We start from the raw sequence: 17567 nt of genomic DNA, 5'->3' as shown, positions 1-17567 counted from the left end.
TTATGCCCCACCCCAACTAAAAGGGGTAACAGTCTTTAAGCTCTTCCCCCACACACTAAAAGATCTTATCCCAACGGCAAGGAAGAGAACATTTGATTATTTTGGGTTTTGGTTTTACATTTGGGCCATGAGAGCTTGTCTAACTCTCGAAATTGGTGAGGGCTGCACTTTTTGGACTTTGGGACGCTGCCATGTAGAGAAATCTACAAGACCTAGACACATCTGAAAACAGAACATCTGCGTGAGTCCAGGGTGGTGTGCTTCAAATGCACCTGCACCATTTTCTTACCCAAAATGCCCTGAAAACCTCCAACTTTGCTTGAAATCACACATTTTCCACACATTTTTTAGATGGAACCATCCGGAATCTGCAGGAATCCACAAAATCCTATCACCCAGCATTGCTGCATCCATACCGATAAAAATTCAGCCCCACTTGTCAGTGTAAAAAAGTTTTTTTTTTTCTTTAAACTGAGGGGAACATTGGGTAATAGGAAATTTGTGCCGGTGCGGTGATCCCACTCAGAAATATGGGAAAATTTGACTTTTTTTTTTGTTGCTAAATTAGAGGTTTGCTGAAGATTCTGGGTAAGAAAACTTTGGGGTATCTACGTAAGTCACACCTCCCTGGACTAGTTTTCAGAAATGTCTGGGTTTGGTAGGTTTCCCTAGATGTCTGCTGAGCCCAGGACCAAAAACCCAGGTGTGCGCCCCCCCCGCAAAAAAAAATTGTTTTGTATTTGATAATTTCGATGTGTCCACATAGTGTTTTGGGGCATTTCCTGTCACGGGCACTAGGCCTACCAACATAAGTGAGGTGCCATTTTCATAGGAAGACTTGGGGGAATGCTTGGTGGAAGGAAATTTGTGGGTCCTCTCAGATTCCAGAACTTTCTGTCACCGAAATGTGAGGAAAAAGTGTTTTTTTGCCAAATTTTGAGGGTTGCAAAGGATTCTGGGTAACAGAACCTGGTGAGAGCGCCACAAGCTACCTCATTCTGAATTCCCCTAGCTGTCTAGTTTTAAAAAATGCACAGGTTTGGTATGTTTCCCTGGGTGCCGGCTGAGCTAGAGGCAAAAATCCACAGCTAGGCACTTTCTTAAAAAACACGTTAGATTTCAATGTAAAAATGTGATGTGTCCATGTTGCGTTTCCTGTCGCGGGCACTAGGCCTACCCACACAAGTGAGGTACCGTCTATATCAGGATACTTCGGGGAACACAGAATAGCAGAACAAGTGTTATTGCACCTGGTCTTTCTCTATATTGTTTCCTTCCAAATGTAAGACAGTGTGTAAAAAGACGTCTATTTGAGAAATGCCCTGTAATTCACATGCTAGTATGGGGACGTCGGAATTCAGAGATTTGCAAATAACCACTGCTTCTGAACACCTTATCCTGTGCTCATTTTAGAAATACAAAGGTTTCCTTGATACATATTCTTCGCTCTTCATATTTCACCAAATGAATTGCCTGTATACCCGGTATACAATGAAACCCATTGCAAGGTGCAGCTCCTTTATTGGCTCTGGGCACCTGCGGTTCTTGATTAACCTTTAAGCCCTACATATCCACGCAACCAGAAGAGTCCAGCAGACATAATATATTGCTTTAAAAAATCTGCCATAGCTCGAAAAAGTTATAGAAGAAAACGTAGAGAGAAATCTGTAGAGTGCCTCTAGAATCCCTAGGATGTTGGGGAAAAAAGGACGCAAATGTGGCATGGGTAGCTTATGTGGACAAAAAGTTATGAAGGCCTAAGCGCAGACTGCCCCAAATAGTCAAAAAAAGGCCTGGCACAGTAGGGGAAAAGGCTTGGCAGCAAAGGGGTTAAACACAGCACCCCCCCCCCCCACCAAAGTCACGCCCCTTTACAGACGGCCTGCCTATCACTGTTCATTAACAAAAAATTTACAAAAATAAAAACACAGAGCAGAAGAAAGAAAGACCAGTTTTTGTGTTTTTTAAACTGCAGCTTTAATTAAGCTCGCTTCTCTGTGACCTGCCTTTCGCCTTGGATGCTGACTCTGTCAAATGGCCTTGTGACATCAGAAGTCAGTTCAAATATGTTATTCCAGTTGAGGGGCCACCTCACTTCTTTATTACAGGTTACTATTGATGCCACAACTCGCCTGTAATAAAGACTTTAGATACAGACTTTTATAGAGGGATTTCAGACTTACGTGTGCCATACTTAGTTACTACTCACCATATATCTGTTCACAATGTGCATCAGTCTAAATTTCAAGCATGGTATGAGTGATAGACTCTATTATTTTATTCAGTATTTAAGACCTGGTTCATACATTGTCAGCTGAAAGGTCAATGTCTTGTTGTCCCCTTTCCAGGGATTGCCTCCAGTTTTCTTTAATAGTTTGTTGTATATCCTCTGTGTCATGTTGGCTTTGATTAAAACGTGATGTGAGCTTTTTGGTTAGTTTTGATGTTAGTTTTGAGTACGTGACCCTTCTTGTCCCACAATTATGGATCAATGGCACCAAAGTGTCTACAAAAAGGGTAACACTTCAGGTTCAAAATCATATGTGCCTAGTAGCCTAATAGATGTGGAAACCAAGATTTTTACCAACATAATCCTGACAATGATTCAAGAATGGGGTGGAGATGAAGATATTTTGAAAGTGTATGAAGGCAAATCTAACCCTGGCCTGTCCACCATTAATCAGACTTTCGCATTCCAGTACTTAGTGTAAAAGTATTCAAAACTCCAAAAAGAATGCTATGTGCCGCTTTTTTATACTTTACAAAATGATATGATCACATATACTCTAACACCCTTTTGTCCTACTGATTTAGAAGCTGTACACAAACACTACTATACACCATAACTGTGCAAGTGAGTTAAGGGGCAAACACATATTGCCACCTGAACCTCCTAGAATTTTAGAAAGGACCTTTTACGCACTGCATTGGTGGGTGAATTCTGCCTTACATATCGGCTATAACTAAACTAAAAATGGACCTTGTTATTGTGTTTGATGTGGATGTTTGTTCTACTATGGAAAGTAAATCAGGACTGGGGCTCCCAAGACAAAACTGTGGCATTAGTTCTCCACTTACACAGTAAGCACCAATGGCAGCTCGCCAGGCTTTCTTCCTGACATTGTATGAATGAAGAAGTGCAATCCGTATTGCTAGGGGTTATTTTCCAAAGGTTTTTATAGGGTTCATAAGGGCAGTCATACAGAACTTCTAGCTCAAAAATGGAAAAGGAGTGTTGCCACAAAATTGAGTGTATGGTTACTCCTTTCTCGCCCCATAATTTCTGTCCTAATACTACTTCCTGTTTTCTTCTGTGCATTGGGTGTTTTCTCTTAACCATACAATATTATGCAATGACAAATGAAATTATCTGTGATACAAAGAGACCAGAAAGATGTCAAGAACATGGGCACTTAAAACAAGACATGAATCAACTTATTTCCAATGTTTATGTTTTGGATCCATATATTTTCTAAAGTTGTATATTTTTAGTTTCACACCCCTCTGGGCACATGCGTAGAAGTCTACTCAACTGTTTACTTTGCACTTAAAAAATAGTTTAAACATTTTGCGTGCAAAGTTCTAAATTACCAAATTTGTATAATGCAAAGACATTTCTTGTAGTCTTACCAATATAATGTTTTTCACATTGAAATAAGTAGGTATCCTGCATTGCTAGAGTTCCAGCGTGGGGTTTATCCATCTCAATTTTTTTCTAATTTCTTTGTTCCTATCTTAGTTTTTAAGAACGTCATTGCTCTTAAAATACGAAACAGTTCAAAAAGGTAATCTCGCCCTGTTTCCTGGATTGAGAGATAAAATTGAGATAAGGATGTGATATACTCACCCAGTTTTTAAATTACTCTAGTAGGTCAAGAGTTATAGTGTACCAAATGATGAGGATGACATTATTGATTCTTTGCAGTCTTTAACATTTGTCCCATGTTTCACACTTTCAGTGAACTAACAAGGAAGGCAAACCGCAGCAGTTAATATCCTTAGGTTAAGTATTTGGGACAGTCTTAGCATTCTTTAGATGGTGCTATTATGCGTAGTAGCCAATCAGTCTCTAGCACAAGCGTGGCATTACATATGCAATGCTGCCTACATATAGCCATCCACGACCTGAATTTGCTTCACACTAGGGCAGGGTTCCCAGGCTTTGCTACAGATGAATACTCAAGAGGAAGGGGTTTCCCGACAGGTAAACCGCTGTTAATGGCTATACTATCCGAAAAGTCCAATTTTGAGACCTCATAAGAAGTAGGAGGGGCCTGAGATGAGGGGGCAGGGCTTTTGCTAATTTTTGTGGCTGTTCCACTTGTAAATGCCCGCCCACCTCTGTCCTCGCAGCACAGCATTTGGTGTTCTATTTTCAGTGTGCAAAGGACAAATCGCATCTAGGCACACTTGAACTCCTCCACTCGTCTTGTTCAATCTGGTGCTGTTCTAGTACCAAACGCTTTAGGGAAGGTCTTGAGGTGCTGGGTGGGCACAAGAGGAAGGTCTCCAGGATAATATCCTGAGAGAGACAGCATCTTTCTCAGACATAGTGGACGAGCTTCTTAGTACGAAAAAAACGTTATAACTTACAGTAAGCACTATTGATGATACAGGTTGAAAGTGGCACGTCTTGGAATATCTATTGGAAAATTTGAATATTTTGAGCCCTAAAAAGAGCAGTAAATTACTGCTCCATCCCCATTTTATAAAGCACAGGTATGCACTTTATAAAACCTATAAGATAACAAACCATTTACTTCAATTCTACACATATGCTAGACTTAAGAAATATTTAGGTATTTCCTATGTAGTTAGGGTGACTGTTGAAAACCTTTAATGCATGGCATGATTAAAAAACAATGTGAGAGAAAAATGTTAAACCCCTATCCCTTTTTACCTGCTTTGTTTGCTGAATGAGGGTCTCTTGAGTGACCCCTCTTGTTTCAGTTTATTATTGCTGAATGAGGGTCTCTTGAGTGACCGCTCTCGTTTCAGTTTATTAAGCAAATATGACTAACCTAGTCAGTGCTTATCACCCCAAAAAAAGACTCTACAAAGACCAATTAAAGATGTCCTTAAAGTGTACCTGACTCAGTCATACGTTGTGTCAGCCTGAGTGAGTGATGTGCTTTCGAAGTTCAGATGAACACATGCCATTGAATTGTGAAATTATTTGTACTAATACAGCTGGAAGATATCAGATCGGTCAGAGGAGAGGCGTAAGCTCTCTGGAGAACGGCTACAAAATGCAGAAAAATACAAAAGTTGAAACAGGAAAAATTATTTAAGTGCATTGCTTGAATACAGCTTGTGCTGTTGTGCCCTCTCCTGAAACTCAAAGGAACATGAAGAAAAACGCCCAATTGTTCTCTGTTCATGGCAAGCTTAGATGGTTTTTACCATCAAAAGAATGGTGGTCGGAGTGGTATGGTACTACATGCTCTGCTGGTGAATCTGGTTTATTGAGATTCAAATGTACCAATGAAAAGAATAAAGCAGTATTACAACAAATACACTTAGTGAGACTCATTCACTTTACTTACACATATCTTTAATCGCTTACATAGTCTAATGGCTATCCTTGGCAGAGAAGTAAAACGGGACTTTTAATCTTAAATGGCTTGTGATCTGGGACAGTCCAGGTTGGTAACAATTGCAGCCATTCTTATTGTATTGTCTAGGCCTTGTGGTGAATATATGAAGACCTAACCTGGGCTTGGATAAATAGTGCAGAGGTGTGCAAAATGTTCTTTGTTCCAACATAGCCGATAGAATCCTCACACCACTAGACAGAAGCAGAGTTAATGTGGAAGCCATAATTAAAAGACCAGATAGTCACCAGAGATGTTGTTACAGAATCAAAGCATTTCTCTAAGTAATTTTTATATGATCACCCTAATAATGACAGAACCTCTGGTACAATCCTTGGCCAACCAATATAGCCATCAGCATGTTTTAGCTTGAAACGGGTTTTTTGATTACAATGACGTTCAAAATCAGTTGTCCATTAGACATATCCAGAGTTTATTTTGGGGTTTCAGCTAACCTATTATGAATTATATATATTGGCAACAAAGAGTATCCTACCCAAAAGTCCAACCCATAGGTAGTCTTGTGCTTTTTGTCAGTCTAATCTTTGACCATCTCTCCACAGTGTGTGACCGCCTGTTATTGGGCTCTGTTTGATGGACATGGTGGACCAGTGGCAGCTACATTGGCAGCACAGTATCTGCACTTTTGCATAAAGCAGAAACTGGAGGAGATAATGGAAGGGATTGATGGACCACACCCTCCAATGCACCTAACTGCCAGACGCCTCTATAAGTCTGACCCGGAGTTTGTGAAAGAAAAAGGAATTAGTCAAGAGCATGTGGTAATTGGGGCACTGGAGTCTGCCTTTCAGGAGTGTGTGAGTACATCTGATGATTATTCTCATACTTGGTAAATATGCAGTCATGCATGTCTGTTTTTAAATCTAATTGTCACAATACATGCTTGCATTTCCATAATGTCCAGTTTCCTTGTCTTTCTTCCACTTAGTCGTAGTTAATTTTTTCCTACAGCCCATGGCCTGTTTACATTTCAGCCCATGTAAACCTGGCATTACAAGCATATCTCTAATAATTGCCTTTGTTATCTGTCTATTAGGGGATATTTAGTTTTTATGTCCACTTTAAATAATGCACAGTTGAGGCAATTGCCCAGTTTTTCTTATTTGTGAACTGAAGATGTTACTGCTAGACACAGTCTACATCTATAGCATTACTTGGGCCAGTCACAATTGAAACACCCAGGAGTTAAATCGATCTCCTCTAGGCAGGTAGGCCTCCACACGGCAAATGCCTTGAGCTGGGGACATTCCTTGCAATTGATTGCCAATAGAGAACTGAATACACTACTTACAGCATATGGTTTACTTAAACACCTTAAATGTGGAACTCTAACTTAACCTGGAACATCATTCTACGCCATAGTTAGCCAAATAGTCAATTGTGGGTCAAGTATTTAAACTGAATGCTGTTAAGTAATTCCTTTGGTGGTAGCTTATAAATCACCATTCTGTGTCAAGAAGGAGTATTTTTGGCAGTCTAACACATGTGAACGTCATCTACAGGAGCCGAGTTCACTGTCCACCCTTGCTCCCAGGCTATCAGACCTGCCCCTAATTCCATACACCTTAATGGGAAATAAATGAGTTACTCGCTCTCCTATGTGGAGCAGGTATTTTTTTCCTGAGGCCCCTGAGTCATGTGGATATCACACAATTGTAGCACATGGAGGGCTCTCTTATTCCCTGTAGTCCAGTGGTCCTTCTGTGTATCCTACCTACTTTCCTCACACCAAGTTGAGACTCGGAGGGCTGGTAACTTACACTACCAGCACACTGCCATTATGTACTGGTTTCACAAACACAGTGACAGCAGTCATCCTTGAAAGCAGCCTGTCTCTCTTTTCAACATCCCCTCTATGCAGAAAGCTGTCGTCATTGAAAGGTGCCCCACAAGATTATAGCTAAAAAGTATATAATAAAACAATACAGAAAAAATTATCTTTAAAGAACAGTTCACTGAAAAGTTAACAGTGTAACCAGTTAATTTACATGAGAATATCAGAATCATCTTGTAGACTCTTTCAGTAGTTTTGTAGTAAAATGGTTCTCGGCTACCTGCACTCAACAGCGATCACTCACACTCATATCCAGTCAAGCTTAAACATTTAACAAGTGCAGATTCTGCAACAGGTATCATTTTGTCTTGTATCATGAAGCCCCACAGAGGGTACATCTCCCAAAGAGGAACCTGCCATATTATTGAATGAGTGTTGTACGGCTGATAAACTACCCATTGATCCAGAGTTGAAGAAAATGCTACCTGGAATTACTGTTCTAAATCCATTTACAGTGAACTCAAACTCAAAGCTACACAATATAGAAATAAATTACCAACATGGAAAAAAGAGTTAGGAACAGTAAAACAATAACTTAACAGTGCATTGCAACACATAAATGATGTGTTAGACGTAAAGGAGAAATAGATCGAATTGAAGAAAAAAGGAATGCGGAATTGGAGAACAAAAAACACAGGAAAAGTATTCAGTTTATATCCTACCTCAAAGCACAAAGAGAATTATTGATGAATCTTGCAAACTGCCTCCAGAACGAAACTGGGCATTAAAAGAACCCACAGACTAAGTCTGCATAATAACAACTGTGCAGATTTAATAACTGAGTTTGATTAGCAGCATGTGTGCAGGAATGCTGTTAATACCATGCAAATATGCTGGGGTAATCCATTGGTTTATTGTAATCGACTTCTTATCACTTAATCCTTTAAAAACCGAAGTGTAATTGTGCCCTTATCAGTTAAATAAATGTGGAAATCTTTCCGACTAGAAGTGGCACAGATCAAATAGGACATTATATTAGGCATACTTTATGGTAACCCAGTCCATAAGTCCCTTCTAAAAGCTACCAAAATGTGTCGCTGGTCTTTGCGACCTGCTATGAAATGTAATGTCTTTGATCCAAAGATTATACTTGAAACCCGACCTATGGAAAGGTAGCTGGCTGCATCGTGTGATCAGCGCTTAAGAGCTTTGATAAATAGGACCTTATTGGGATCTTCACAGTAGGGGATATTTGGCAGATCTCTCACTTAAAATCCTTTTAAGCTCTCCAAGATGAATATTCTTTACACAAATCCCAATTTTTCCTTTACTTACAGGTACGGCATGCCCTCCACTCCCATCGGAGGTTCCTTGGTGCTGTACCCAACTTTAGTCCACTTGAAGCAAAACTCCAAATGGGCCCTATGGGTAAGATCTACAAAATTCTAGTCATTAACTCCCCGACCCCTCCACAAATTTTAGATTGCATTGGGAAGAGTAACTGAGACCCCTCAATGAATCGGGTTGGAGGGATGTCTTTATGTCTTCTAAAGTCTTAGTGATGCCCTCCATCTTTGACTTATCCCTCTGAACTACCTCCACATAGTCTGCCTTACTCTCCTGAGATTGTGGTGAGCTGATAGGCTGGGCGCACCGACCTGTGATCAGTGTCACAAAGAAGAGGCCCACTTCTACCATGTGGCATAGGAATGCCCCATCATTATGAGGTACTGGCAGGAAGTGTTTTTCTCACTTTCACAGATAATTGGAGAACCAGTGTAGTCCTCCCCTAGAATTGCTTTGTTTGTTATTGTAGAAGACTTTAGAGGAATAAGGGGAGACTATGCGCTTTTGATTATTGGTACAGTACTTGCCAAAAGAGAGACTTCTAAACACGGACATTCTTCATCCCCTCCAACACTGGCGAGCGAAGATGGACTGGTGTGCCAAACTTGAAGCACCAATCAATGTATCCAGAGGGTGTCCTCGAAAAACATAAGAAGATTTGGGGGAAATGGTTGGTATGTTATGGTTCATAATGACACAAATCTAGATGTTTACCACCTGTCATTACTGTGATGCTTATTGTTCTTGTGGCAGACTGTCAATTGTACTTTTACTGTATAAGTTTGAAAAAACAATAACATTAGTTTAAAAAAATAAATAAATGTGAAAATATACTAGTTACAGCTTCATTTTTCACACACCTAAAAAGAAATATGTAATAATCTCTATAAAATGAGTAAATATATACATCTATTGGTAAAGCAGCGAAAAGAAACAAATAGTATGAAGTTGGTAGTCCTGCTTATGGTCCATCACATATATATATAAAATTAATAATGTGACCCAATGAAGCATGTTATTAGGTACAAGAGTAGTAACAAAGCCACTTTTAAGCTTAGATTGCAATAGTGCAAAGGTCAAATCCCATGTTTTTACTATTTTAGGGCTCCATCTTCTGCATCTTTTGGATTATCATTGTCTTGTATCTTCTCTGCTCACACTATGGGCATATGAAATACAGTTGTGCTCTGGTCTGGCTGAAATACCTATGTGTATAATCTGTACAGTAGAACAAACAGCATCGCATAAGCCATACACATAGATATGCACCAAGTACTATTCTATTTCTTACTTTTGGTAAGGGTGGGACTAGGCTACATGACCCACTGAGCAGGATTAAAGTATGGAGGAACCGGAGCCAATGCTCCCAGGCATGCTCAAGCACGCAAAACAGGTCTTCCAGGAGCCTGTAAAGGGAAGGGCTATCACGCCTAGAGTTGAGAAGAAGTACAAACCTCCCCCAACAGATCCTGTGTTCATAACACAACAGCTTACACCGGTCTGAGTGGTTGTAAAGGCGGCAAGAAAGAGAGCAAACTCTCAATCGTCAGGAGACGCTCCACCACCTGACAAAGAAAGCAGAAAGTTCGACGCAGCGGGCAAACGAGTGGCAGCACAAGCAGTCAATTAATGGCAGATTGCAAATTCGCAAGCCCTACTTGCTCGCTACGACAGGGCACACTGGGGACGAGATGCAACACATCATACAGCACTTGCCCAAGGAACACCAGAAACGTGCCCAACAGGTGGTGGAAGAAGGACAGGCCATACTTAACAACCAGATAAGGTCCTCACTAGACTCAGCAGACACCGCAGCACGAACTGTCAACACGGCTGTAACCATTCGCAGGCACGCGTGGTTGAGAAGTTCTGGATTCAAGCCAGAGATTCAACAAGTGGTGTTGAACATGCCATTTAATCAAGAACAGTTGTTTGGGCCGGAAGTTGACACAGCAATTGAGAAGCTGAAAAAAGACACGGACACAGCCAAAGCCATGGGGCGCGCTCTATTCCCCACAAGTCAGGGGCACCTTTAGGAAACCACAATTCAGAGGAGGTTTTCGGCAACAAACATCAGAGCCTTCCACCGCTCAAACCAGGCCCACCTATCAGGCACAATACCAAAGGGGAGGGTTGTGTGCTTCCTATAGAGGACAATTCCTAAGAGGAAGGGGAAAGTTCCAAGCAACCAAACCAAGCCAAACAAAACAGTGACTTCAATGTCACAAAACCCCAACACTTGTCACCAGTGGGGGGGGGGGAGGTTAACCACATATTATCAAAACTGGGCACATATTACCACAGACGCATGGGTCCTATCAATTATCCAACATGGTTATTGCATAGAATTTACAAAATTCCCGCCAGATGTGCCACCAAGAACGCACAATCTGTCCCAACAACACTTAGACCTATTACAAATAGAGGTTCAAGCACTACTACAAAAACAAGCAATAGAGCTCGTACCCAATCATCAGACAGGAACAGGCGTCTACTCACTATATTTTCTAATTCCAAAAAAGGACAAAACGTTAAGACCTATCTTAGATCTCAGAACACTGAATCTCTTCATCAAATCAGACCACTTCCACATGGTAACACTTCAAGACGTGGTTCCCTTATTAAAAAAGGAAGAATACATGACAACATTGGATCTCAAGGATGCGTATTTCCACATACCCATCCATCCTTCTCACAGAAAATACTTAAGGTTTGTAATGCATGGCATACACTATCAATTCAAGGTGCTACCGTTCGGAATAACAACAGCACCAAGGGTATTCACAAAATGCCTAGCATTAGTACCAGCTCACATAAGGAGACAGCACATGCACGTATTCCCATATTTAGACGACTGGCTAATAAAAACCAGCACTCAACAACAGTGTCTCCTTCACACGCAATACGTCATAGAAACTCTACACAAACTGGGGTTCTCTATAAATTACCAGAAATCACATCTGCAACCATCCCAAATACAACAATATTTGGGAGCAACACTCAACACACAAAGGGCAATTGCCACTCCAAGTCCACAAAGGGTCCAAGCGTTCCAAAATGTAAGAGCAAGCATACAGTCAAACCAACACTACCCAGCACGGTTTGTAATGATACTTCTAGGCATGATGTCTTCATGCATAGCCATTGTCCCAAATGCAAGATTACACATGCGGCCATTACAACAGTGCCTAGCAAAACAATGGACACAAACACAGGGTCAACTTCAAGATCTAGTGTTGATAGACCGCCAAACACACTCCTCGCTTCAATGGTGGAACCCTATAAATTTAAACAAAGGGCGGCCATTCCAAGACCCAGTGCCTCAAGCTGTTATCACAACAGATGCTTCCATGATGGGGTGGGGAGCACACCTTAACAAGCACAGCATACAGGGCCAATGGGACAATCAACAAAAACAACTTCACATAAATCATTTGGAACTGCTAGCGGCTTTTCTAGCATTAAAAGCATTTCAACCACTGGTAGCCCACAAATACATCCTTGTCAAAACCGACAACATGACAACAATGTATTATCTCAACAAACAGGGGGGGACACACTTGTCACAACTGTGTCTCTTAGCACAAAAGATTTGGCATTGGGCAATTCACAATCACATTTGCCTAATAGCACAATACATACTAGGCATTCAGAATCAGTTAGCCGACAATCTCAGTCGAGATCATGAATGGGAAATTCATCCCCAGATTCTACAGGATCACTTCCTCCGCTGGGGAACACCAAACATAGACCTATTCGCAACAAAAGAAAACGCAAAATGCCAAAACTTCGTGTCCAGGTACCCACACCCTCAATCCAAGGGCAATGCACTATGGATCAGTTGATCAGGGATATTTGCTTACGCTTTTCCCCCTCTCCCACTCATTCCTTATCTGGTCAACAAACTAAGTCAAAACAAACTCAACCTAATACTCATTGCACCAACCTGGGCTCGCCAACCGTGGTACACAACACTGTTGGACTTATCAGTAGTACCCCACATCAAATTACCAAACATACCAGATCTGTTAACACAACACAAACAACAGATCAGGCACCTGAATCCAGCATCGCTCAATATAGCAATTTGGCTCCTGAAGTCTTAGAATTTGGACATTTAAATCTTAAACAAGAGTGTATGGAGGTCATCAAACAAGCGAGAAAACCCAGAACTAGACATTGGTACGCAAACAAATGGAAAAGATTTGTTTGCTACTGCCACACTAATCAAATTCAACCACTACATGCCTCCACAGAGGACATTGTAAGCTACTTATTACACTTACAAAAGTCTAATCTAGCATTCTCTTCCATTAAAATCCATTTCACTGCAATATCTGCCTATCTGCAGATTACACATACAACATCACTTTTTAGAATCCCAGTCATTAAAGCATTTATGGAGGGACTAAAAAGAATCATACCCCCAAGGACACCACCAGTACCTTTGTGGAACCTTAATATTGTATTAACACGACTCATGGGCCCCCCATTCGAACTCATGCATTCTTGTGAAATGCAGTATCTGACTTGGAAAGTAGCCTTTCTAATAGCTATCACATCAGTGAAATACAAGCATTTACTATTCAAGAACCCTTTATACAAATACATAAACATAAAGTGGTTCTCTGTACAAATCCAAAATTCTTACCAAAGGTCATATCACCATTCCACCTAAACCAAACTGTTGAACTCCCAGTCTTCTTTCCACAACCAGACTCAGTAGTCGAAAGAGCCTTGCATACATTAGACATAAAAAGAGCACTAATGTATTACATTGACAGAACGAAAACATTTTGTGAAACAAAACAATTGTTTGTAGCTTTCCAAAAACCTCCTGCAGGTAATCCTATATCAAAATAATCAAGGCATCGCCAGATGGATAGTTAAATGTATTCAAACTTGCTATATTAAAGCCAAAAGAGAATTACCTATTACACCAAGAGCACATTCCACTAGAAAGAAAGGCGCCACAATGGCTTTTCTTGGGAATATACCTATGACAGAAATCTGTAAGGCAGCCACCTGGTCTACGCCTCATGCATTTACTAAGCATTACTGTGTAGATGTGTTAGCAATGCAACAAGCCACAGTAGGACAGGCTGTATTAAGAACATTATTTCAGACAACTTCAATTCCGACAGGCCTAACCACTGCTTTTTGGGGAGATTACTGCTTGATAGTCTATGCACAGCATGTGTATCTGCAACTACACATGCCACCGAACGGAAAATGTCACTTACCCCAGTGTACATCTGTTCGTGGCATGAGACGCTGCAGATTCACATGCGCCCTCCCACCTCCCCGGTAGCCTGTAGCCGTTTTTAGTTGAATGAAAATTGTAAATATGTAAATAAATATTCTTTTGATACACATTAGGTACATACATAACTACTTCATTGCATGGGCACCTCTAGTATACTCACAACTCCTACCTCACCCTCTGCGGGGAAAACAATCTTAGATGGAGTCGACGCCCATGCGCAATGGAGCTGAGAGGGAGGAGTCACTCGGTCTTGTGACTCGAAAAGACTTCTTCGAAGAAAAACAACTTGTAACACTCCGAGCCCAACACTAGATGGCAGGATAATGCACAGTATGTGAATCTGCAGCGTCTCATGCCACAAACAGATGTACACTGGGTAAGTGACATTTTCCATATATATATATATATATATATATATATATATATATATATATATATATATATATATATATATATACATATATATATATATATATATATATATATATATATATAGGGAGAGAGATATACATACATATATATGTAAGAAAAGAAATCAACAAAAAAGATTTTCTTAAGAATCACCAAGACTACAAGCTGGGATAGCCGAAAATAATCTTTTTTGCAAAGCTAGTCTTAACAAAAGAAACTCAAAGTGGAGAGGCTGCTTTGAGGCAGAAACCATCAATCACATTTATTTATGTAATAAAATTACAAAAAGTGTACCAAACATTACAAATAGATGCCAAAAGTCTGCTTAAGACTGCTATTGACATGTCTGTAAGATGAGATCGCATCACTAAACTGTTTGGATACAATCCCAGCGACAGCCTCACAAAGCATCACATGTATTTGGACATATGCCAATCCACCCACAAAATAAAATTCTTAAAAAGAATATCCCATGACATTTGAGAGTAATCGTACAATCAGTCACTCAGACCCACTCAGGAGTCAAGAATCTCTATGAATCTTCTGACAGGGACTGCACCTCCACGGGACAAATGCCCCAGAGCTGAAAAATAAAATGATAATGAACTTTCTTTATCACCATTTTATTTTTCAGCAACCCGTTCTGAACAGAGTGTCAGGACGGGGGGGGGCACTTCTGCTCTGCTGTTGAGTGACAGCAGCAGGGAGCTGTGCACTTTAGTTTGAAGTGCACATGCCCCTTTGGACGGCTGTCTTGCAACGGCTAGCCTGACATGCGCACTTTAAACTTCTCTAACCCAGCTGTCTAGGGGCAGGTAGGTTTGAGAAAGCACAGGCCTCCACCGCTTTGGTGAGTGCTGAGAGAGGCTGCTCCCACCAATCCTGGCGCTGGTTTAATGATTGGTACACTGACATGTCACTGTTGCTTCTTGTCAGGCTGTGCGTGCATGGGTGCAGAGTCAATGGGGCCCAAAACCAATGGGGGCAGTCCAGTGTTTTGTGGCTAGATGACAAGGTAGCACATATACCACTACTACTACTGTAGTCTCCAAAGCAGCTGAATGTTGCTTTTGTATCCTCGATTTCTCCTCCAGGGCCATCCATGGCTGAGAGTAGGATGCAAAAAGCAAAACATAAAATAAGAATCTGTGTATTAAAAGAAGACTTTTAGGAGACCCAGGAAAGCATGGTAAGTAGTACAGACAAGACCTGGAAATCATCACACCGTAGCAATAAATTATCAAAGGATGAAAAGCAAAGGCTGTGGGATTCAACTATGTGAAGTATATGTAATAGTTCAATATCTGTGAATAAGGTTATCCTACTCGACCCATTAACAAGGATCAATTTAGTTTGAACAGTTTATGGATAAATCAGTTTGGGCTCCAGGAATGGCCAATTTCCATTTTTTCCTTATATGTTTTTTATTAAATGCTTCATATTGTTTTGACTCTGATATTCTTATTCTGTCACAGAATTCATGACTTTGACATATATAGCTGGACTTAGCTGAGCTGTTAGTGCACCTTGATGTTAAAACTTTTAAGGTCTCATTTTCAAAGATTCATTTAATTTCGCTCACGGTAGAAAACATCATAAGATATCCCAATGTAGAAAAGCATGTTTTAGCAAATGGCAATATAAAATAGTGTTTGATAAAGTAATTCTCCTTGTTGGTTTAATCCCCAGTGATTTAGGATTCCTTCAATAGATGATAGAGAGTCAGTATTACATGTAATCATGTAGTGACTGCCCACCTCCCAGCAAAACCACCAAGTATATGTAGACAATGTGCCTTCTCTCTCTCCTTTGTCCCATGGCTTCTTCTCTTGTTCCATATTATCAGCCAGCTACAGTTGTCCTCTAAGGATTTATTATTTTAATTGTGTTTATATAGTGCTTACTATCCATGACGAGGCGTTGAAGCGCTTTTCGGTGAGTAGTGCGCTGCTCTGTAACTCAAGAGGAATTAGTGGTGGATTAGTATAGGTAAATATGAGTACCGTATCAGTATTAGTTAATTTGAGCAGAGGATATGTGAGTTTGTTAGTTGGATTAATTGAGTAATGAAGGGATAGAGGAGGGAAGAATCTAGAGGTGTTAATTGTGAGTTTATAGTAATAGGATGAGGCTTGGGATAGGTGAAGACGAGATGGATGAGGGAAGAGTCTGTGGAAAGGGGTTAGGGAGATCATACAGAAGGGGTTTTGGATGAGTGAAAGGTGAAATAAAAGAGGGAGAATTTAGTAGGGTTGTTTGGGGGATCATAGTAGTAAGCTAGATCAGGTAGAGGAAGGAAGAGGGTAGGCAGGGGTACTTTGGAGAACAAAGTAGTAGAATGGGTTTGGGATGAGTCAGAGTGGGGATGGAGGATAGATTGATAGAGACATAGGGTGATGGGGAGACAGAGTAAAGCATATGATAGAGTAAATTATATTTTATTTGGTTTTTCATGTTTTCCTTTATTTAATTTTTCTTTAATTTTATTATTCTTTTTTCACTAGTACAGTAGGACTAGAGTATTTAATAAATAGATGTGTAAAAACATAGTAAGGAAATATATGTGTAGGGAAAATAATAGGTATAATAATATGAGATGTAAAGTTGTATTGTATAAACACAGACTTTCAAGATTTGCAATATTTGATGTTAATTTATAAGTTTATTTTTCTAACATTCATTATCTTTCCTCAGTTTTTCAACAGGGAAATGCTTCCTGTTAAAATAGTTAAGATAACATTTGCTCATTGTGATATAAAAAAGAAAGCAGGGATTCATAAGTATCTAATATAACAACTTATCTAGGAGCTATGCAGTGACCTATGAACATGATAAGCATAGAATAATATACACATATATATGTATACATACATACACACACACACACACATGCGCATAAACGCATATATACATTTAACTGTGAGTAAAATACATTTGTTAAACAGGCTTAAATAGTATGTGTATATTTTATTCTTAGGAAATAGTAACAATACATATTTCTTAAGGAACTATACATATTTAGAATATACACATAATTAGATTATAACTATTTATCAACAAAGGCATATGCAGTCCATTGCTTTTTGGATATGGTGGTTATGAAGAAAAGAGCCAACTCTTGAGTAGTCTTCTGAAGACAAGATAGTTATCTATG

The 17567-nt window shown here is 40.0% G+C and overlaps 1 protein-coding gene across 4 annotated transcripts in view; it reads left to right on the top strand.

Moving 5' to 3' along the window:
- Nucleotides 1-17567, top strand: part of PPM1M (protein phosphatase, Mg2+/Mn2+ dependent 1M) — a 271057-nt gene that overhangs the window by 87400 nt on the left and 166090 nt on the right. For all 4 annotated transcript variants that reach the window (XM_069206604.1, XM_069206603.1, XM_069206602.1 and 1 more), the window contains one exon: nucleotides 6158-6412. In XM_069206604.1, coding sequence (XP_069062705.1) covers nucleotides 6158-6412 — 255 coding nt within the window. The remainder of the gene's footprint in view (nucleotides 1-6157; nucleotides 6413-17567) is intronic.

The sequence above is a fragment of the Pleurodeles waltl genome, chromosome 9, assembly GCF_031143425.1.
Source record: "Pleurodeles waltl isolate 20211129_DDA chromosome 9, aPleWal1.hap1.20221129, whole genome shotgun sequence".
Lineage (NCBI taxonomy): Eukaryota > Metazoa > Chordata > Amphibia > Caudata > Salamandridae > Pleurodeles > Pleurodeles waltl.
The sequence above is the reverse complement of the archived record's forward strand: the minus strand, read 5'-3'. Positions and strand labels throughout refer to the sequence as shown.